At 37.3% G+C, this 23,667-nt stretch overlaps 1 protein-coding gene across 4 annotated transcripts in view; it reads left to right on the top strand.

Moving 5' to 3' along the window:
• Positions 1 to 23,667, top strand: part of ABI3BP (ABI family member 3 binding protein) — a 268,734-nt gene that overhangs the window by 192,544 nt on the left and 52,523 nt on the right. For 3 of the 4 annotated variants that reach the window (XM_047723248.1, XM_047723222.1, XM_047723232.1), the window contains 6 exons: positions 4,850 to 4,909; positions 10,356 to 10,403; positions 11,245 to 11,325; positions 13,425 to 13,499; positions 18,172 to 18,237; positions 19,950 to 20,024. In XM_047723248.1, coding sequence (XP_047579204.1) covers positions 4,850 to 4,909; positions 10,356 to 10,403; positions 11,245 to 11,325; positions 13,425 to 13,499; positions 18,172 to 18,237; positions 19,950 to 20,024 — 405 coding nt within the window. The remainder of the gene's footprint in view (positions 1 to 4,849; positions 4,910 to 10,355; positions 10,404 to 11,244; positions 11,326 to 13,424; positions 13,500 to 18,171; positions 18,238 to 19,949; positions 20,025 to 23,667) is intronic. The other variant, XM_047723241.1, reaches the window with a different exon arrangement.

The raw sequence follows: 23,667 nt of genomic DNA, 5'->3' as shown, positions 1-23,667 counted from the left end.
TATCCAAAACCTGTGGGCCTATTAAAATCCAGCAGTTTTTAGGTTTTAGAAAGGCAAAACAGAACATACACCAAATATATTACTATGTCTGCAGTAGGAGGTATGAATAGTTGTACCACACCAGATGAATAAAAAGTGTTATTAGCCTTAGGTTTAGTCAGGTTTTGCGACCTAATTAGTGAAGAAAAAGGCTGTTTTTGGAGCCTTTGGACTTGATAGCTATGGATAAAACACTGTGGACCTACTGTTGCAGGAGGTCAGTGAAGAGGAAGCCAGACCACGCAGATGAAGATACAATTGAGAGACCAGAAGCAAAGACAGATGAAGTTTTTTGATTATAGGAACAAGAGCAAGGGAAGGGTGGTTTGAAAGGGAAGGTGTATCAAGGAAATTATTATTATTTTTAGGATGTTGGAGCATTTGGACTTGTTTTATAGGCAAAGAGAGAGGAAATCATAGGTAAGTGGAAATACGGACTAATGGAGAAACATATAATAGAAATAATAGAAGGTAAAGGCTCTGGAAGAAGGGGTGGCCCAATGGCACAGGTAACGTGCAGAGAGTGGTCTCCACACAGATGGAGACATGCTTCCTGCTAGACGGGACCTAAAGGTACAAGGTTAGAATAAAGACCAGAGAATTCAGAGATTAAAATGGTGTACAGTCATGTGTATTACTTTTCCAAGACCATCAGTCTCTTTGTAGCTAATTGTGGAAGTAAATGTCATTGAAACATATTCCAGGGTGCCTGGGTGGCTCAGTCAGTTAAGTGTCTGCCTTCAGCCCAGGTCATGATCCCAGGGTCCTGGGATTGAGCCCCATGTTAGGCTCCCTGCTCAAGAGGGATTCTGCTTCTTCCTCTCTCTCTGCTCCTCTCCCCATCTTGTCCTCTCACTCTGTCTTTCTCTCTCAAATAGATAAAATATTTTAAAAAAGAGAACTTCATATTCCACCATCCTTATCAGAGAATAACAGATTAATTTGTCTCATCTATTCTAGCAAAACATTCATGTTCATTCATTTACATTTGTCCAGATTAGACATTTCCATTCATAAATGTCTTAGTTGAATTTTTCTTTGGATTGGTGCACTTTATTAAAAAAGAGAGTAATATCACTGGTGAATATAAACAGTAAGTTGGCTAATATAATTGAGTTTAAAGATATATAACACCAGTATTATATATTAATTACACAGTTATTATAAAAATATTCTTATAAGGAAATAAAAACTACCTTCCCATTTAAATCGTCATTATTAATACACAAAATTTCTCCCCACATGGAAGATTTAGATTTTAGGAATCATGCTTTTGTTCAGTTTACTATCTGGAGGAATGCCACACAGGGAAAAAGCAAAAAAGTTTCATTTCTTGGAGCTGCTGTTGACCAAGTAAGAGGATGATTCATATCCCTTTCCTGTGATATTTCTCTTTCTTTCCTTTCCACTGATTTCACCTGCTTTAGAAAGTCTGCAGTGACAGTTTATTAAATCATCACTTCATGGTTAAAAAGTGCCAATTGCAGCAGCAGGAATCCACATTACCCTGGCCTACATTCCACAGTAAACGAAAGCAGGCAACAAGCAATGTATTTACAGTACAGAGGATTTATTGGTAGCACATTTTTTCTCTGCCTCTCCTTAATCCAGCTCCTGTCTGTATAGCTAAGAACTGTAGCCTTTTAGGGTATTTAAAAGCCACAGGCTGCTTTGTATGGCCATGATCTTCACACAGCCAAATCAAAGTCTTTCACCTTCCAGATAAACATTTAGTTTGATTTACAACTGGGAATTTCCCATATTTTAGCCTTCAAATCCCCCAAAACACTACATAGCAAAGGTCAAATGTTCACTATTGTGGTAAGTTTTCTCTAATTTTTGTGGACCACTCATCTTTTTGAAGTTTTTATTCAAATTTTGGGGTGTCTGGGTGGCTCAGTGGGTTAAGCCTCTGCCTTTGGCTCAGGTCATGCTCCTGGAGTCCTGGGATGGAGTCCCATATCAGGCTCCCAGCTCCATGGGGAGTCTGCTTCTCCCTCTGACCTTCCCTCTCATGATCCCTCACTCTGTCTCTCTCTCTCAAATAAATAAATAAAATCCTTATAAAAAATTCAAATTAACAAGTTTCTGTACAACTTTTAGCTCATAAAAGTTCTAATTGAATCAAGATCCTACTCTCTGTACCACATTCCACAACTATAACTTCAATGGGACTTAGAGGCCTAGACTAAGAACACTTGTGAAATGCAAGTTAAATATGATCTCCAAAAGCAGTACAAAAAGAATGTCCGTTCTTTATAAACTACACTCTAATGGGTACAGTGTGTTTGGTTACCTCATGGTGCAAATCTTTCCTTGTGTTTTTCTGAAGTAGAATTCTAGCATGAACCCCAATTTTTCCCCAGCATCATTTTTTTTTCCCTTCTCTTTATTTGTATTTTTTTTTAATTTTTTTATTTTTTTAGCATAACAGTATTCATTATTTTTGCACCACACCCAGTGCTCCATGCAATCTGTGCCCTCTACAATACCCACCACCTGGTGCCCCCAACCTCCCACCCCCCACCCCTTCAAAATTCTCAGATCGTTTTTCAGAGTCCATAGTCTCTCATGGTTCACCTCCCCTTCCAATTTCCCTCAACTCCCTTCTCCTCTCCATCTCCCCTTGTCCTCCATGCTATTTGTTATGCTCCACAAATAAGTGAAACCATATGATAATTGACTCTCTCTGCTTGACTTATTTCACTCAGCATAATCTCTTCCAGTCCCGTCCATGTTGCTACAAAACTTGGGTATTCATCCTTTCTTTCTTTTTTTTTTTTTTTTACAGCTTTATAAACATATATTTTTATCCCCAGGGGTACAGGTCTGCGAATCGCCAGGTTTACACACTTCACAACACTCACCATAGCACATACCCTCCCCAATATCCATAACCCCACCCCCTCTCCCAACCCCCTCCCCCCATCAACCCTCAGTTTGTTTTGTGAGATTAAGAGTCACTTATGGTTTGTCTCCCTCCCAACCCCATCTTGTTTCATTTACTCTTCTCCTACGCCCTCAACCCCCCATGGTGCATCTCCTCTCCCTCATATCAGGGAGATATATGATAGTTGTCTTTCTCCGATTGACTCATTTCGCTAAGCATGATACCCTCTAGTTCCATCCACGTCGTCGCAAATGGCAAGATTTCATTTCTTTTGATGGCTGCATAGTATTCCATCGTGTATATATACCACATCTTCTTTATCCATTCGTCTGTAGATGGACATCTAGGTTCTTTCCATAGTTTGGCTATTGTAGACATTGCTGCTATAAACATTCGGGTGCATGTGCCCCTTCGGATCACTGTGTTTGTATCTTTAGGGTAAATACCCAGCAGTGCAATTGCAGGGTCATAGGGTAGTTCTATTTTCAACATTTTGAGGAACCTCCACTCAACACCCAAAGAACAAATAATCCAATCAAGAAATGGGCAGAGGACATGAACAGACATTTCTGCAAAGAAGACATCCAGATGGCCAACAGACACATGAAAAAGTGCTCCATATCACTCGGCATCAGGGAAATACAAATCAAAACCACCATGAGATATCACCTCACACCAGTCAGAATGGCTAAAATTAACAAGTCAGGAAATGACAGATGCTGGCGAGGATGCGGAGAAAGGGGAACCCTCCTACACTGTTGGTGGGAATGCAAGCTGGTGCAACCACTCTGGAAAACCCAGCATCATTTAAGATGCAAGAAAATTATAATGTCTACCAAAGGGATTCTGGTACTTACCACAACTTCATTGTGGTAGGAAAACCTTTCAGCAAGTGATTTGGACTGAGAAAGACCTCTTTATGGGGAAACTGAGCCAAAGAAACACTTTACCTTGTTCTTGGAAGGAGACTTTGTCATAGAAAACTGGTGCTAATAATAGGCAACTTACCCTGGTATTTTCCTCAGATTTCCTCAGGCATCAGATTTGCAGCCTACTGTTTTGTTTTACCAAAATTCTAAAAATGTACCAGGTATCAGGGACCTACTATAAGTAGGTCTCTTTCAGCTGACATTTTTGTCCCTAGTTGTCATACTCTTATCTGTCAGGAGGCCCTGAAATGTAAGGTACTGGAAGCCACATCACTGAGAATGACAAAAATGGCAACATTGATCTAGCATTTACTATGTTACAAGTACTTTCGTAAACCTTACATGTGGTAGCTTCTAATGATGGGTAGATTCCTCTTGCTCCATTTCCTCCCCCAGAATAACTATGAGTGCCTTTTAGAGTAAAGCTTTGTTCTCCGCTTACATATTCAAGAATTTGCCTTTCTTGCTGTCTTTCTTAATTTATAGGCCATTTATGTGTACATTATCTAGGATAATACATTTTCTTTCCCTCTCAGTGGACTTTTAGTAGAATATCAAATGGTAACTAACCACCTCAGGCAAAAACTAACTTTTCCCTTTTATTTTTTTTTAAGACTTGATTTTTCAAGTAATCTGTATACACAATGTGGATCTTGAGCCTACAACCCTGTGATTGAGAGTCACATGCTCTACTGACTTGAGTCACCTTCTTGTGTTTAATGCCATTACTTATTTCCTCTTCCCTGCCCCCCTCCCAAGAGAGGATTCATAAAGAACTGGAACCAATTTTATTTAACTGTCACCAGAACCACCTTTACACAGTGACTTTTTTCATTTTGAATAAAATAGTCATCTTCTTGGCTTTACTTTTTAGCCATTGTGAAAATACCTTTGCTTTATTCATGTTTTCCAGGATATTCTGTCTGTGGGTTGGGTTTCACTCCAGATGTGGCATTTAGAGTACAGTGTTTGATAATCTTTTTTCTTTCAGTTCCAAGAGATGTGCTCCTTCCCCCTAAACCAGACCCTGAAGTCTCTCAGAGCGAACCTGGTAAATAAATTATTCTCTTTTTCCAGTTAGGAAGTATGTTTTTTGAAAAATGTTCTTGAGATAAATACATTTTTAATCATTGTGATATGGAAGAAGTTTGGAGAAAATTATGGATATAGAATGTATATTTCCTTTTTGTGAAGATTTAATCTTATAAACTGCATGAATATTATTTCATTTTCATTCTCATTTTATTCCTTATGCTCCACAAGTAAGTGAAACCATATGATAATTGACTCTCTCTGCTTAACTTTTTTTGCTGAGCATAATCTCCTCCAGTCCTGTCCATGTTGATACAAAAGTTGGATATTCATCCTTTCTGATGGAGGCATAATACTCCATTGTATGTCTGGACCATATCTTCTTTATCTACTCCTCTGTTGAAGGACATCTTGGCTCTTTCCACAGTTTGGCAATTGTGGTCATTGCTGCTGTGAACATTGGGGTACAGATGGCCCTTCTTTTCACTACATCTGTATCTTTGGGGTAAATACCAAGTAGCGTAATTGCAGGGTCATAGAATAGTTCTATTTTTAATATCTTAAGGAATCTCCACACTGTTTTCCAAAGTGGTTGCACCAACTTGCATTTCCACCAACAGTGTAAGAGGGGTTCCCCTTTCTCCACATCCTCTCCAACACTTGTCGTTTACCATCTTGTTAATTTGGCCATTCTAACTGGTGTGAGGTGGTATCTCAACATGGTTTTGATTTGAATCTCCCTGATGGCTAATGATGATGAACATTTTTTCATGTGTCCATTAGCCATTTATATGTCTTCTTTGGAGAAGTGTCTGTTCATGTCTTCTGCCCATTTTTTGACATGATTATCTGTTTTTTGAGTGTTGAGTTTGAGGAATTCTTTATAGATTTGGATATCAGCCCTTTGTCTATAGTGTCATTTGCATATATCTTCTCCCATTCCATGGGTTGCCTCTTTGTTCTGTTGACTATTTCCTGTGCTGTGCAAAAGCTTTTGATCTTTATGAAGTCCCAAAGGTTCATTTTTTGCTTTTGTTTCCTTTGCCTTTGGAGACATGTCTTGAAAGAAGTTGCTATGGACAATGTCAAAGAAGTTACTGCCTATGTTCTCCTCTAGGATTTTGATAGATTCAGACCTCACATTGAGGTATTTTATCAATTTCGAGTTTATCTTCATGTATGGTGTAAGAGATGGTCAAGCTTCATTCTTCTATACATAGCTGTCCAATTTTCCCAGCACCATTTATTGAAGAGACATACCTTCTTCCCACTGGATATTTTTTCCTGCTTTGTTGAAGATGATTTGACCAAAGAGCTGTGGGTCCATGTCTGGACTCTCTACTCTGTTCCACTGGTCTATGTGTCTGTTTTTGTGCCAGTGTCATGCTGTCTTGGTGATCACAGCTTTGTAGTAAAACTTGAAATCAGGCAACATGATGCTCCCAGTTTTGGGGGTTTTTTTCAACATTTCCTTAGCAATTCGGGGTCTTTCCTGCTTCCATACAAATTTTTGGATTGTTTGTTCCAGCACTTTGAAAAATGTTGGTGGAATTTTGATCGGGATGGCATTGGAAGTATAGATTGCTCTGGGAAGCATAGACATTTTAACACTGTTTATTTTTCCAGTCCATGAGCATGGAATGCTTTTCCATCTTTTTGTGTCTTCTTCATTTATTTCATGAGTGTTCTGTAGTTTCTCAAGTACAGATCCTTTACCTCTTTGGTTAGGTTTATTCCAAGGTATCTTATGGTTCTTGGTGCTATAGTAAATGGAATTGATTCTCTAACTTCCCTTTCTGTATTTTCATTGTTAGTGTATAAGAAAGCAACTGATTTCTGTACATTAATTTTGTATCCTGCCACATTACTGAATTGCTGTATGAGTTCTAGTAGTTTGGGGTGGAGTCTTTTGAGTTTTCCATATAAAGTATCATGTCATCCACGAAGAGAGAGTTTAACAACTTCTTTGCCAATTTGATTTCTTTTTGTTGTCTGATTGATGTTTCTAGAACTTCTAGTACTATGTGGAACAACAGTGGTGAGAGTGGGCATCCTTGTTGTGTTCCTGATCTCAAAGAGAAGGATGTCAGCTTTTCCCCATTGAGAATGATATTCACTGTATGTTTTTCATAGATAGATTTTATGAAGTTGAGGAATGTTCCCTCTATCCCTATACTTTGAAGAGTTTTAATCAAGAAAGGATGCAGTATTTTGTCAAACGCTTTTTCTGCACCAATTCAGAGAACCGTGTGTTTCTTCTGTATTCTCTTATTGATTTGTTCTATCACATTGATTGATTTGTGAATGTTGAACCACCCTTGAATCCCAGAGATAAATCCGACCTGGTCATGGTGGGATTATCTTTTTAATGTACTGTTGGATCCTATTAGCAAGGATCTTGTTGAGAATCTTGGCATCCATATTCATCAGGGTTATTGGTCTGAAATTCTCCTTTTTGATGAGGTCTTTGCCTGGTTTGGGGATCAGGGTAATGCTGGCTTCCTAAAAAGAGTCCAGAAGTTTTCCTTCTGTTTCTATTTTTTGACACAGCTTCAGGAGAATAGGTATTATTTCTTTTTTGAATGTTTGGTAGAATGCCCCAGGGAATCCATCAGGTCCTGGGCTCTTGTTTTTGGAGGGAGGTTTTTGATCACTGTTTCAATCTTGTTACTAGATATTGGTCTATTCAGGTTGTCAGTTTCTTCCTGTTTCAGTCTTGGAAGTTTATAGGTTTCCAGAAATGCATCCGTTTCTTCTAGGTTGCTTAACTTATTGGCATATAATTATTGATAATAATTTCTGATGATTGTTTCTATTTCCTTGGTGTTAGTAGTGATCTTTCCCCTTTCTCTCATAATTTTATTAATTTGGGTCCTTTCTCTTTTCTTTTGGATTAGTTTGGCCAGTGGTTTATTGATCTTATTGATTCCTTCAAAGAACCAGCTTCTAGTTTTGTTGATGTGTTCTACTGTACCTCTAGTTTCTAACTCATTGATCTCTGCTCTAATCTTGATTATTTCTCTTCTTGTGCATGGGGATGGCTTAATTTGTTGTTGATTTTCCAGTTCTTTAAGGTGTAAAGAGAGTTGGTGTATTTGGGATTTTTTTATTTTTTTGAGTGAGACTTGGATGGCTATGTATTTCCCCCTTAGGAATGCTTTTGCTGTATCCCATAGGTTTTGGACCGATGTGTTTTCATTCTCATTGGTTTTCATGAATTGTTTAAGTTCTTCTTTGATTTCCTGGTTGAGCCGAACATTCTTGAGCAGGATGGTCTTTAGCTTCTAAGTGTTTGAATTCCTTCCAAACTTTTTCTTTTGGTTGAGTTCCAGTTTCAAAGCATTGTGGTCTGAGAATATGCAGGGGATAATCTCAGTCTTTTGGTATCAGTTGAGCTCTGATTTGTGGCCCAGTATATGGTCTATTCTGGAGACAGTTCCATATGTGCTCCAGAAGAATGAATATTCTGTTGTTTTAGGGTAGAATGTTCTGTATATATCTATAAGGTCCATCTGGTCCAATGTGTCATTTAATGCTCTTATTTCTTTATTGATTTTCTGCTTGGATGATCTGTCTGTTATTGAGAGTGGCATGTTAAGATCCCCTACAATTAATGTATTCATATCAATATGACTCTTTATTTTGAGTAACAGTTGGCTTATGTAGTTGGCTGCTCCCATTTGGGGGCATAAATGTTTACAATTGTTAGATCTTCTTGGTGGATAGACCCTTTAAGAATGATGTAGTGTCCTTCTTCATCTCTGACAACAGTCTTTAGTTTAAAATCTAATTTATCTGATATGAGAATGACTACCCCAGCTTTCTTTTGAGGCCCATTGGCATGAAAGATGGTTCTCCATCCTCTCAGGTTCAGTCTGGATGTATCTTTAGGTTCCAAATGTGTCCCTTGTAGACAGCATATGGACGGGTCCCACTGTTTTATCCAATCTGCAACCCCATGCCATTTTATGGGAGCGTTTAGGCCGTTCACATTGAGAGTGATTATTGAAAGATACATATTTATTGACATCATGTTGCCTGTGAAGTTCTTGTTTCTATAGATTGTCTCTGTAGATTCCTGTTCTGTGTGACTCTTGGGTTCTTCCTTCTTTTATAGATCTTCCCTTAATATTTCTTATAGTGCTGGTTTGGTGGTCACATACTCTTTTAAACCTTGCTGGTCTTGGAAATTCTTTATCTCTCCATCCATTCTGAATGTCAGCCTTGTTAGATGAAGTATTCTTGGCTGCATATTCTTCTCATTTAGTGTCCTGAATATGTCTTGCCAGCCCTTTATGGCTTGCCAGGTTTCTGTGGACAGGTCTGATGTTATTCTGATGGTCCTTCCTCTGTACATAAGGAATCTCTTCCCCCTAGCTGCCCTTAAGACCTCCTGTCTGAAATTATGATTCATGAATTTCACAATTAAGTGTCTGGTTGTCTTTCTAGACTTGTTAATCTTAGGGGGTGTCCATACTGCCTCTAGGACACTAAAACTTGTTCCATTCCTCAGATTAGGGAAATTTTCATCCAGAATTTGTCCAACTATATCTTCTAGTCTTCTCTATTTCTCCATCCCCTCAGGGCTCCCAATAATTCTGATATTGAAATGTCATTTATTTCCCTAATTCTGTTTTCATGGCTTCTACATTGTTTGTTTCAGGCCTCCTCCTGATCCTTCTTTTCTATCAGTTTGTCTTCTAGATCACTAATTTGATCTTCTGCCTCAGTTACCCTAGCTGATAGAGTATTTAGATTAGATTAGATTGGATCTCATTGATAGCATTTTTAACTTCTGCCAGATTGGCTCTCACTTCTGCCCTTAGAGATTCTCTGTTGTCACTAACAGAGAACGGTCTTCTCCAACCTAGCCATTGCTTGGATAATTGTTACCCCTTTCTGACATACTGTTTATGTCCATATCCAATAGTTCTCTGGCAGAGGGCACAGTCTTTGAGTTTTTCCTCTGTTGGGTGTTCCTCCTCCTAGTTATTTTGGTGAGAGGTGGTTGAGGGGATGTATAGCTGAATATATCGACCACAATCCAGGCAAGGTGCACCCCAAAGCAGAGCCCAAGAGCACGGTGGCCCAGACATGAGTGGCGCCTGCCTGCAGTTGTGGCGCCAGCATGCTTGGCCAGGCCAGTCCCACCCCCGGCATGCTGCGAGTTCTGTGGGTGCCTGGACACCCTGGCTCATGTCTCTGGCTTGTGGCTCTGGCTCATGGCTCCCGTTCATGGCTCCACTTTGTGGTTCCCACTCCCTCTCCAGCTCTGCTCTCTGAGACCTTTGAAGTTTTAGCTAAATTTTCTTAAGTGTCATCTAATATGTGGAATTTTCTTATATTTATTATGATTCCTTGAGAAAGTTTAAATGTTCAAATAGAAGCATAAACACATAAGTGATGTTTACTTCACCAAGTAGTAATTTTCATAAATATATTTCCTTGATTTGCTTTTGGCCTAGTTCTGCAACCTGTTACCTTTAGAATTGACCTACCAGAGACAACAATAGGTAATGGTTTTCCTCTACCAACCACCGCTAATTGTTTTCTTTGCTATGGTCCAATTGCAGGTCTTTCTCAATTTGTCATATTGAATCATCATCTCTTCTCAATCCTCCCCATCATCTCATTCTCATTACTCTTGCTCTTTGCAAAATACAATAACAATGTCTTCACTGTTGTAAAGGCTTTGTTCTGAATACCAACTTAAGACCAGTCCTTACTGAGTTCATTTGTATCTACTTCCTTTACTTCCATGTTCACAATGAGTCCACATGCTCATGCCCATCTAGTTAACATTTTCTGCATGTTTAATGGTTCTCAGCTGTAGTGCTACAACACACTAGCACGTAACAAGTTAGGAAAGGTTCTGACAAGTAATTATTTTTAATGTTGATCAAAATACTGAACTTTGACAATGGTTTACTTTTAAAAATAAACTTGAGGAGACTTCAGATGACCACTGCAATAATGAATATTTTCACTCACTTTTGTAACCCTGTATGTTCTCTTGTATGCGAGGGAGAAAGAGATCTGTGGTTGACAGACCAGGACTGTTTCTAACTCATATCCCATCTTTACGAGGGATGGTCATGAAGTGTGTCAAGCCCTGAATGTTATTTTTTATCTGTCCTGGTGGGGGGAGAAAAAAAAATAAAACAGTTGAGAACCATTATTCTTATATTCCACAGTCGTTTTCCTGAAGGTTCTGTGTACATCTAACTTTCTTCTTCATGACCCATTTCATGTTTTCCTTTTTCTATGTCAAATGAAGGAATCTCATGTAATATTCTGGTCTGGTGCTGGCTTTTGCATCTAAAGATTGACAACACTCATGCTTTTCTTTTGCAGCTCCTTTAGAGACCCGAGGCAGCCCTTTTATACCCATGATTTCACCAAGTACTGGTGAAGAGGAACTGCAAACCACTCTAGGTAAATTAGTTTTCATATTTCAGCCCAAAAAGGACCTATCTTTCAGGGATTGCTTTTGAAGTAGCTATGTGTACATTGTGTATATCAATGATTCTAAACAATAGAGGGTCTCTTTTTACCATTATAAAAATATCCGTTCACTTGATTCTTTTACATTAACCATATATTTGTCCTTCTAATATTTATGCTGGTTTTCAATTGAAAATGAGAATATTTTAAAATATCTCGACAAAATTTTAACTGTTCAAAGAGAGAAATGTTCCCAAAGTGTATCAGTGCTATACTTTTTGCTGCTTTTTTCCCATATTTGAAACTGCCTTTGGGAAGAAAATTTTCATTTTCAATTTATTGAGTATTTTATGGGTGTTGAGTGAAATGTTAAACAATGGGAGTTCCAAAAAAGAAACTGTTTTTAAGGAGGAGTCCTTTCTCTGGAGAGCTCAGCATCTAATATGAAAAAACAGGATTAGTAATAATAGTGCTTTTTCATTGTCCCCCAGTGCACTATGTGTAATGTTTTCATTTAAATCCCACAATGCTGAGGTAGATTCTATTACTTGCCCCATTTTATAGATTAGAGAATTGAGGCATAAAGAGATTTAAAACTTGGGCTAAGTCACACAGCTAATGTCAGAGCTAGATTGGAACCCGCATACTCAGTCACCAGAGCTCCTGGGATTCACCTCAGTGTTGTACAAATGAGTGTGGTAGAGAAATGAGCAACATGTTAAATAAGCCAAATACTGGGTGCATCAGGGGAGGAGGCAACATTTACACCAGATTTTCAAGCTGGAGTGAGAGTTGAAATTAAAAATGTGAAGGGTTCTTTCAGGTTAAAGACAGATGGGAGAGAGGCATTTCAGAGAATGGTGTTCAGGCTAATATGATGAGCATGTGACTCTCCTGGAGAAACAAGGATGGCCAGGTGCATCTGGAAGGTTAGTGGGGGTGAGTGAGCCATGCTTTCAGTTCAGTACCAACACTTTCACAGCATGGAAAACCTCAGTTTGCCTGACCCTTGATTGAAAATGAATCAGAAAACAAGAATTCCCAGCTTGTGTTTGTTGATTCCTCTGCCCTGTCCACAATACATCTAACATGGCTGTGTTTATTTAAATCAGTGGCCTTATTTTCCTCCCTTCATCCCTTTTCAAATAAATCTATCCTTTGTGTGTGTGTACTGAAATGAAGTTACTGATCATATTTCAAAATGAAATCCTTTTTAAAGGAACACATTTAAAACTGAGCAAACACACCCTAATTTTCAAATATTCATCTCTTCTAGCCATATCCACAAAGTGAACATCATCCATGACCACAAAGTCAAAAGTACTTTTCAAGAACCACTGCTAGATATGCTATGTAGCTTCTACAACCTATTTATTTTAATCTATACCTTGGTTTATTGAAGTAAGAGCCATCGCCTGCCAATGGTCACAAGTATATCTGTTATGAGCAGAATCCATATTATAAACCAGAGCAGGAAAAAAAAGACAACAGTGTATTGTATGCCCCAACTATTTTCTTGGACACAAGGTATGGTAAAGTGGCAAAGTAATTTCTGTGTCTATATGATGCTGTGATGACTTCAAGATAATATGGAAGTAGAAGTAGTGCCACACTTAGTTTTCTTATTTTGCCAGAAAAATATGTCAATAAACTTTGACTCTCACATCACATAAATAGAAGAATATTTATTCTTATACAGTATAAATGCACCTGTTTTCATACCCTGTATTTCTTTTCCAGCTCACATAAATAACTTGTGGAGTTTATGAAATAGAGGGGAGGCATGAAGACAGTAATATATAAAAACAGTTGAGAGGCACAGTTTGGAACAGCCATGTCCAGGATCATGAAACAGTAATCGTGAACTTAAAGTTTTTGGAAATCCTTACAATAATCATTAAAAGAATAGGGCAAGAAGATAGCATATATAATAAATGAATTATTAAAATGTACCTTTAACCTTGAAATTTTGTGATGACAAGGCAGACTTATAAATGCAATTTCCCATGGGGCAGAAAGAAGTGTGGGGTTTTTTGATATGTTCATGATGATAATTACTGAAAGCCACCAATCTTACTGTTTTTCCCCAACAGAAACCGACCAATCCACTCAGAAATCCTTCACAACTAAGATTCCACTAACAACTGAATTGGTGACCACTCAGGGTAATGCCATATCCCCACTTCTGTATAGTAAACTATTTATTTTCATTTTTAATGAGGAAAGAAATTTTCTTTTTAGAATGTCTGTTTTCATCACAGTGAATTAATATAGGTGCAGAATATCAGCTGAATAAGAATATTTATATAAAAAAAGAATATATGTACACCACTTGAATGTAGGAAAGGCAGTTTATTTAGTTAGAACGTTGCTTTTGAATGTAGGGTTGACCATGTGATACTGAGAACTAAGAATGAAAGCCTCCTCCCACCATGCTTTTTTAGTTTGTTTAATCTTCATTTGTCTCATTTTCCACATCTGATAAATAAGAATCCATATTGGCTTTTTTTTCTTCCCCATACTTCTCCCTCTCCCCATCCTTCTTTGTGCTCTCTCTCTGCCCCCTCTGTCCCATCTCCTCTATTACATAAGCACATTGATACTGTAGCCTGAAGAAGGAAACTAGTAAGGAGAAGAATCAATTTTTTTAAGACAACTTATATTTAAATATCAAAGGAAGGTTTGGGGGCTATTTCCTTTTATTTCTTCCTTTCTACTTCTTGGGAAACGAACTTGCCTACACAAAGCTCTATCTCCATGTTCTCAGTAGTCTATCCTTTGTATATTTTTCTATCCTACTTAGGTTATAACCAGCTGTGGATTTCTGGTATTTTGGATTTTTTTTCTTTCTGTTCTAAATGATCCCTTTTGTTCACCTCTACATCTTTCCTATGGCAGGAAGCCCAAAAGACAAAAGTAAACTTTTTTTTTAAGAAGTTGGAAAACACATTGATTTTATTTATTGTCAGTTTTAATTTGTGGAGAATATTTGGTATAAGAAATTTGAAATAAGAAAAATTATAAAAAATCTGATTTTAAGATATTTTATAGTAAGTAGAGCAGTACATATCTAAATAAAGATGACTAGAACACTTTATGGCATAGGATAGTTCTTATAAATATTCTCAATCTTCTTTTACTAGTTTGGTTTCATTTTTTATTATGTTTTAAATGTTTATTACTTACCTTATTACCTCCTATTTATTAACTTTCTATTTATTTATGCATCCACACAGAAGAAACCTAACATAATAACAGCCCTCCCACGTCCTCATGACCAGTTTCCAGTATTAACAACAGATGGTCAATCATGTCGCATCCATAATACATCCTCATTTTTATAGGTTTATTTTTATCTTTTTGCTTAGTAGAAGCAATTAATGTCTTACTTTATAGAAGGTAGTTGGATTCTCATAATGAAATATATTGTTTTTGCAGCAAAATATGTAAACATTTATAATAAGCAACATAAAAAAGACTATTCAGTTCAGGTTATGTTGCCAGATGAAGAAAAGATTACAGCTTTTTAAAGCTTTATAGATTTCAGAATTGAGAATAAAAGATTAGAGGCCTATTTTTTCCTTGCTTTGTTTTTTTTTTTTTAACTTCAATGGGAATGTCAGTACTGTATCACTATAACTAGTGTATGTGGAATTTTTATCAAATTCTTTCTAGAACATGGTTCTACCACATAGGAATTTCATGGCTGATGGGGTGTATATCCAGGATCTGATATCATTATATGAAATGTCTTAACATATTTATATGAGGTCCTGTATGTTCTGAGGATCATTAGCTTGAGCCTAAATTGTGCCGCCCTAGGGTTCCTACTTTTCAAGGCTTGGACCAAGAATCTTTAAAGTGAACTCACCAGGCCTTTGCTGATATGAGGCAACAAAGAACACCCTAGGAAAGAACCTATCATAAGGACGGGAGTAGCATTCACCACCTGGTCCAGCCCCATAGTCCCGCTTTACCATCAGGGCCCACTTTCACAAAGCCATGCTGTGCATCACTAGGGTCACCCTCATAAAACCCATAAAAGTGTGCCTGAGCTCTGTGGAAGAGGTAGTCAGTCAACTGTTTTGTTATATTGTATTTTTAACATCAGGCATTAGAGGCATAAGACAGCACACGGCATTTTGAGAAAGGTGCTGGGGGGTGAAATGGTTCCTCCCAGTCTTTACACTCTCCCCATGCATGGACCATGACCTGTGTGGCTCTTTGATCTCCCAACCTCCACGATGGGACCCAAGGCTTCCAAAAAAACTTTGTGTTGAAAACTGACAGCATGAGGCTGCTAGTAGAATCTCCAACCCCATTTCTCTGTGACACCTTTGCTCCTTTATCTGCTGAGACAATTCCCTGCAGCACGCCATAACCAAAACCCTGAAATACTCATGCTCTTCTTTGCCTTTCTCAAACTGTAATAGAAACTCACTTGGCTAGAGATATTTTGGGTTCCCTGTTTATTTTACTTGTTTCTACTCCCTTGTCCCTGTCTCCCCCCACCCCAGGGAAAGTTATGTCTTCCTTACTCTCTCTCTGTGCTGGGCAGAACATGACACCTTCAAGGTGTTTATCCTATAATCCTATTTGTTTAGTTTTGATGTTAACTTCATATAGTATATCTTAATGCTCTTCTTAAATAGATTTTTATAAAACTAGGTACAAAAGCATCCTTTTTTTTTTTATTTAACTTCTTTTCAGTGTAACAGAATTCATTGTCTATACACCACACCCAGTGCTCCATGCAATACGTGCCCTCCATAATACCCACAACCTGGCTCCCCCAACCTTCCACCCCCTGCCCCTTCAAAACCCTCAGATTGTTTTTCAGAGTCCATAGTTTCTCATGGTTCATCTCCCCTTCCAATTTCCCTCAACTCCCTTCTCCTCTCCATCTCCCTATGTCCTCCATGTTATTTGTTATGCTCCACAAATAAGTGAAACCATATGATAATTGACTCTCTCTGCTTGACTTATTTCATTCAGCATAATCTCTTCCAGTCCCATCCATGTTGATACAAAAGTTGGGTATTCATCCTCATATGGTATTTCTTAATGCTCTTCTTAAATAGATTTTTATAAAACTAGGTACAAAAGCATCCTTTAAAATTATTAGTCATTAAAAGCTATGTGGACGTTTGTTCACAAAGCTCCTTTTCTTTTTCTTTTTTTCTTTCAGTTTAAAATTGAAACCCTAGAGCAGTTTTCTCAAGGCTATGTGTTATTTAGTGATAAACTGTATGAGTAACTCACAGTCTAAACTGAAGTTATATTCCAGCACTGGTCTAAAAAAGTCTGTCTAGATTTGAGTAAAGATTGTGGGGGAAAAAATAAAGCAAAAATTCTGATCCTATGGCTTTGAAATACCAAGTGTAGTCCTGATTGTTTCTGTGTTCTGCTTTATATACCTTTCCTGTCTAAAGTTTAAAAATTAATATTTGTCCTAGAAGAAGACTAATAAAAGCCATGATCCTTGTATTTCTTTGAGCTAAAACATTTCAACATTGAAGAAATTAAGATGAAAAACTGAAATAGATTCAATTCACAGGGAATCCTACCACTATCAAAGAGAACTTTGAAGAAAAACATTTGCAAATCATCATGACACCATTTGAGGGTGTAATGAGAATTAATTTTTTATAACATCAGTGCCTCTGCTCACTCTAGCTGCAACACTTTGAAAGGCCCATGATAAACCTACAAGGAACTTCAGTATGTGTCTGCTGTTTTTGGCTTGAAATATGGCAAAATTCTGCTCATCAGTCTTCACACTGGAAGCTTATAAATGAGCTGCATTATAATCTATTTCACAGGTGTATTTTTTTTAACTTGGTAGGAAAGGCATTGCTGATTTATGATTATATAAATACCCACTTAAGATGTGAACAAAATCATCAAAACGATGTAATCTACTTACATAGTTTGCAAGAAAAATTTTTTCCAGTCTTAGCTAAAGCATTACCAGGAGGGTGGTGGTAAGGAGGCAGTGTGGCATGTTGAGGGTGAGGAGAGGAGGGAAGGGAAGAGGGAGGAATTCCAGGACGAAAGTACACTTTAAAACCTTAGGAAGTAAAAGGATTTCAGCTTAGTTTCTCATGAGTTTGCCTGCCACAATGGTTGCTCATTTTTTAAATTTATCCAGCAAGTCTTCATTAGGAGTCCTCACCATGCAGGCCTTGAATAACAGGACCAGAAAATGACAAGGTGGTGTGTTGCTTCCAGGACTTGCCCCAGTTTCTTGCTCCTTGCTCATCCTCTCTTGATAGGCAGAGCAACAAAGATCATTGTCTCCCATTCCTAAAGCTTTAATGGATAGGATTAAATGAGTATTCATTTCAGGGTTATGAGCTAAGACAGTTTGATAGAGACCACCATCCCTATTCTTTTAACCTACCTAAAAATACTTTTTTAATTTTTGAGATTACCTGTCTTCTTGGGCAAAATAATGTTCCACTATGACTTCCTAATTGAGAGATGTGGGTGGGTGGATGGATGGATGGATGGATGGTTGGCTAGTTGGCTTATATGTTTACGATGTTAACAACCATTGCATAAAATAAAATGCCTTTGAGAAACATGGACTAAATGAAGACTAATCCTTGACACATATTACAAATGACTTAGCTCACTCTGTGCCTTTATTTCCAGTCATGAATATGTATGCTTGCTTTATTTTCCTTTAGCAGCAATGCTGTAGTGCATAATTGCAGGTTTCAAAACATCCTTTCTACTTCCATGCAAAGTGTATGAGTTGCTAGTCCCTAGGATGCTAACTCCCCATTTAATGGAAAATTGGTGATTAAATATAAAGCCTTTCCTCTGTTTCAGCACCACACAGATTGTATACTACTCCTGTGAGGCCCAGAATACCGGACAAAGCACACATCAGACCTGGTAAATTGTTTCTCTTTCCGATGACCTAAATAATCAGCACACCTGAGAAGGTATAAAATGTGTCGAAATAGTAGCATACACCAAGGGAGGTGTATATATACCTCTAAATGGCAATAAAGGATGTGAAGAAATTCAGATCCTTGTGGAGAGGTAATAATGAATCTATGGTAATGATAAAGTGTGACTAAGGTTTTTAAGGATGACCAGATATAAAGACTCCCATGGAAATTTATCAATAGAGAAGTATTTTTAGAATAGCATCTGTGTGTAAATCTCACACATACTCCTTCAGTTCTCCATGGCAATTATAGGAAAAGAATTAGAGTTAGCTATTCAGATATTACTAGCTCTCAAATAATATTTAAGAAGAGCTGGTCTATTCTAGTATAAAAGATGCTTGTTCTGGGAGAACATATTTCCTTGATTCCTTCAGATAATAAAACACACACACATATACACATATTTTATAGGTAATATACAGTAAAAATGATAAGCATTGGAAAATACTTTACATTTATTGAATTCTCCAAAAGTTCTAGGATCTCTGTCACTGAGCTTGTTAAGGAAAAGTTAACTTGGTGAGGCTAATCTGGTTCATGTAAATTGTTCCTGTGCTAAAGCACAAGATGTACCAAAGACACTGACATTCTGTTGCTGCAATTCTAAGTCATCTTAAAGTTCTAAATAATGAAGCTGGCTTATAAATTAATGTTCTTCATCTACATCTCTCTGGGCATATGGGAAAAGAAATCATTTTATCCTTCGGTTTCTGCAGATTCCATGTGGTGCTGTGTGTGTGTGTGTGTGTGTGTGTGTGTGTTCTGTGGGGTGGGTTGGCTGTAATCTTCCAAGACCCAAAGGTAATAAGGCACAGACATCTTTTATAAACAAATACATCTCCATGTGCCCTCTGTACCATGAGCTTAATGTGTGGCTGGTTATAGTAAAGGTTTATACACAATAATGAAACCATAACAATGGCTAACATTGAGGGCTTGCCATGTGTCTTGTGGGGTACAGTTGAGGAAGCCAAAGCATGAGAAGAGGTAGGAAGTAGATTTAAAGGCAAGCAATTCTAGCTCCAGAGCTTGCTCTCCCAACCACAATATACTTTGTGCTTTTCCTTGAAGAGTCTTCCAGAGGATATGACAAGTGACCTCTTAAAGCACTGGCAATGTTCTGGCTCTCCATAAAGTGGAAGAGAAATTAAAATGATTTCATCATACTCCATGTTTAACAGTGAACTTGTACCAGATTAAGAGGGAACACCTGTATGTAGAGACCCCTGCAAAGACCCACCAACTTATGAGTCATGAATTAAGGCTTTGGCATGTAAAGATGCTTCAAGTTTTGGGTTTTCATTGGGTATATATGTAGTCCTGATCTTTCTTCAGTTCTGTTTCGAAATGTATCTAGTGCTTAGAAATTAACTGAGGGATTTCCCATTTAGACCTATAAATTCCCTTGCCAGTTAGTTCTTCAAGCCAGTGATCACCTCAGAGTAAAAAATCAGGTCACACTTCCCACATTCAATTTTTAAATTTTTAAACCAGAATTGTGGTTTCCATATTTTAAACAATAGTTTTTGGTAAGCGATCATTTTTCTGTTGCCTCATTAAATGACTTCCAATTCTCTGGGAACTTCTGTTTGCCTTGATTGCAAGGTTTTAACAAGAAAATTTCTAACCTATTTATTTCCCACTTTATTGTAGTTCTGAATAAGACAACTACAAGACCTAGTAGACTCAAACCCAGTAGGACACCCAAAGGGAATGGAATGGGAACAGGTAATGATCACAAATTTATTTCTTTTTGATCCTCTCCAAACTATAAAAGTGTTCATTCAAAATTTGTATTTTTATTGAATTCACACTTTAAATTTCTTTTACACCAGTTTTGGAAGTTCTTAATATAACTGGAATTGGAAATTGTAACTCATTCTAAAATCAAAATTTCCAGTGTCTGAAAACATAGAAAAAGAATTTTTCTTTTCTAAACTCAGTCCATAAAATCAGCTACCATATATAGTCTTGATTCTTGAAAAGATCCTGATTAATATGTATAATATGTATTATTGGATAAAAATATCAAAATAACTGTTTTCTCTAATTTCAGAAACACTTTCCATACATAGGCTCAAACTTCAAGACTATAATCACTTTGTTTTTTATTGGTAGTTTCACCAGTACCATTACAATTTTTTTTATAAGACCTACAACTGTTGGTAGTGTGGAACATGGTAGTCTAACAAGAGCTAACAGCTAATCATACTGGCTACAGGCATAGTAACATTACCAAAACATTCAGCTTAATTTGGGAATTAAATGACATTGCCCTAATCTGACCAGATCTCTGGATGTAGGAGTCATGCAGATAACTAAGACAGTTATCTGATTCAAGTTCAAACACCTAACTCACTAAGTGGGTAAATGGTAGTTATTAGATGCGTTAATATGGGATTGCATAATTTCCTTGCTTTATTTATTTATTTATTTATTTAAGGTTGGGGAAGAGGTGGGACAGAGGGAGAGAGAGAGAATCTTAAGCAGGCACCATGCCCAATGCGGAGCCCCATATGGGTCTCGATCTCACAATCCTGAAACCATGACTTGAGCCAAAATTAAGAGTTCGACACAACCAACTGAGCCACCCACGCACTTGCAATATTTTTTTAACAGTACAAATCATGTGTGTGCTTATGAAAAAAGCATGTTAGTAAGAATTTTTTAATACATATATAAATAAATCCATGATGGTTCTCTAGTGAGAGTGAGATATGAATAATACCTGAAGATATTTGGTCTAAAAATCATTTAGATTTGTTTTAGAGTTTTTTTTTTCTATAGGTTCTTACAGTGTGTGAAATTCTAGGAATACACTTTTCTTCAAACTAATTAATGAGGCAATTACTATAAATCCTTGACTCATGAAAAGCAAGAAAGCATTCCAATATCTATTTGTGCTCAGCTGTTCTTTTATTATTCCCAACTGTGGGATTAGGCAATGCATAGTTTCTCAGATTGACATAAACAATCTGGGTCTAAATGAACCACCTTGTTAATAGTCAAAACACTTCCCTGGAGTTTGACCAAGTGAAAATAGAAGAAAGCATTTGTGTCAACAAAGCAAATGAAAGAACAGGTAGCTATGATCAAACTTGAAAGCTATTAACTTTTAGTGTAATCAAGCATTGGTTCTCACTAGGAAAAGGCTAATTGTCTTCCAGAAGAAATAAAAAGGCATTATTATAAGTCTATTTGCAATACAAACATTTTTTTTCCAGAGCCCCTTGTAATACAGACTGACATCTATTACCCTTTTGTATAGGTGAAATCAACTTTGTAGTATTAATTCATCTAGTTAAACTGTGGAAGGATGTCCTCTTAACAGAGCTTCTTCATTTTAATTAGTTGGTCGCTAGTAGAAATGGGTTGGTGAGCACAGGTAGACAAAGCTGAACTCAGTTTCTGCTTCCCTTGCTCTACTTCCATCCCCAACCAAAATGCATTGCATATGTTCTATCATCTGATAGAATTCCCCTTTGAGGAATGCTGCCCATCTGCAGGGAATGAAGTCTGCAGACAGCATCCTCTTTCAGTTCCTTCAGAATCAGCCTTAGCTGAGAGAGCCTCACCACGTCAGGGTGATGCATTTCCAGATCTACTACAATATCACATAACAACCAAACAATATTTGCCTCAAGAATGCAAGGTCGGCTCAACATCCAAACAAATTTATATAATTCATCACATTAACAGAGAAAAGGAGAAAAATCATACCATCGCCTCAATAAATTTAAAAAAAAAACCATTAGACAAAATTCAAAATCCATTCATGATGGAAACTCACAGAAAACGAAGGCTAGAAGGAATTTTCCTCACTCTGATAAAGGACATATCTGAAAAACCTGCAAATAACATCATACTTAATCGTCTGAATGTTTTTCTCCTCACATCAAGAGCACAAGGATTCCTACTTTAACCACTTATGCTGAAAAGAGTAGTGGAGTATTTACCAATGCAATAAGGCAAAAAAGGAAGTAAATGGTATAAAAATTGGAAATCATAGATGACATGTAATGAAAAGAGTAGTGGAGTATTCACCCATGTAATAAGGCAAAAAAAGAAGTAAATGATATCAAAGTTGAAAATCATAGATGACATGTAGGATATAATGAATGGAAAATTTAATAGCTCTCAGACTATTTGCTTAGGGAATAAGGTTTTTAAAAATTCGTGAGAAGAGTGTCTTAAAATCTATTCTCCCCAGATTAGTGAATTACATGAGTCCACCTTACTTTGATTCTGCATAATTTTTTTTCTGGCTTGTTTACTAAAAATGCAGGCTTTTTTTTTTTTTTAAGTTCATTTTCTCCTCTGACCCAGTCCACTATCTCATCCACACTCACATCTAGTTTCTATCTAATCTTAATGAGACTTAATTTCTGTGTCAACTGATTTCTAATCAAATGTGACATCTTGCCCAGAATATTTATCTTTATTATTCATCCATCTCACATACATTTTTCTGTAGTTTTTCTTGCTGAAAATTTCAGCCCAGATATTTTACATTAAAAAGAAAAATCAGTTGATAAAGGAAGTGTTTAGGATTTATAGGACATATTCCTCATGGTTTTAGGCCACGTAAGATAGTGCCCTTAAGTCTTAAAACTATGGACCTTTGATTATTTAGGCCTCTATAAAAATCTTGCAATGATTTCATAAACCCAAGAGTCTTTAAACCATCTTGAGCCAGGTTTCTTATTTCATGACATCATTACAGATATTTGCCTAGCTTTATATGCATTTCTTAGCTACATTTATAAATACGCCTCCACCTCAAAGTCTGAAAGTACCCTACAGAGGTTGAGGTTGTAGGTGGGTCATTTTCCAGCATTCTGCTTTTACAGGTTTTCCAGAGATGTGTTTCAGCTTCACTGATGTGTTCTAAAAATTACAGCCAACTTCAGATCTACACTGCAGAGATGCAACAAGCATGCCCTGGACTAGGAGGTCACACAGACTATAGTCCCACAGGCCAAATCTGGCTCATGGTCTATTTTCATGAATAAAGTTTTGTTGAAACATAGCCTGCTTTCACAATATAATGGTAGAGTGAAATAATTGTGACAGAGACAATATGGTCCACAAAGCTGAAAATGTTTGCTGTGTGTCCAGCACAGAGTAGGCTAACTTCTTCTATTCTCCAACTTTCTCCCTATGGAAGGAAGTTGCTGAGCTATACAGGTCCTCTGTTGAAGGTCCATTATGTTTCAGGCAAAATATAGTCTGGAAACCAACTTGACACATGTGGTTTAGCAGATATGTTACATACTTAAACCTGAGACTCCTCTCTCTGCCTCCTAATGAGGAATCCACACTTGACTGCCCCCATATAGTGTGCTTGACAACCAGAAACCAGACTCCTCCG

This window comes from Lutra lutra, chromosome 1 (assembly GCF_902655055.1).
Source record: "Lutra lutra chromosome 1, mLutLut1.2, whole genome shotgun sequence".
In the NCBI taxonomy this organism is placed as follows: domain Eukaryota; kingdom Metazoa; phylum Chordata; class Mammalia; order Carnivora; family Mustelidae; genus Lutra; species Lutra lutra.
The sequence above is the reverse complement of the archived record's forward strand: the minus strand, read 5'-3'. Positions and strand labels throughout refer to the sequence as shown.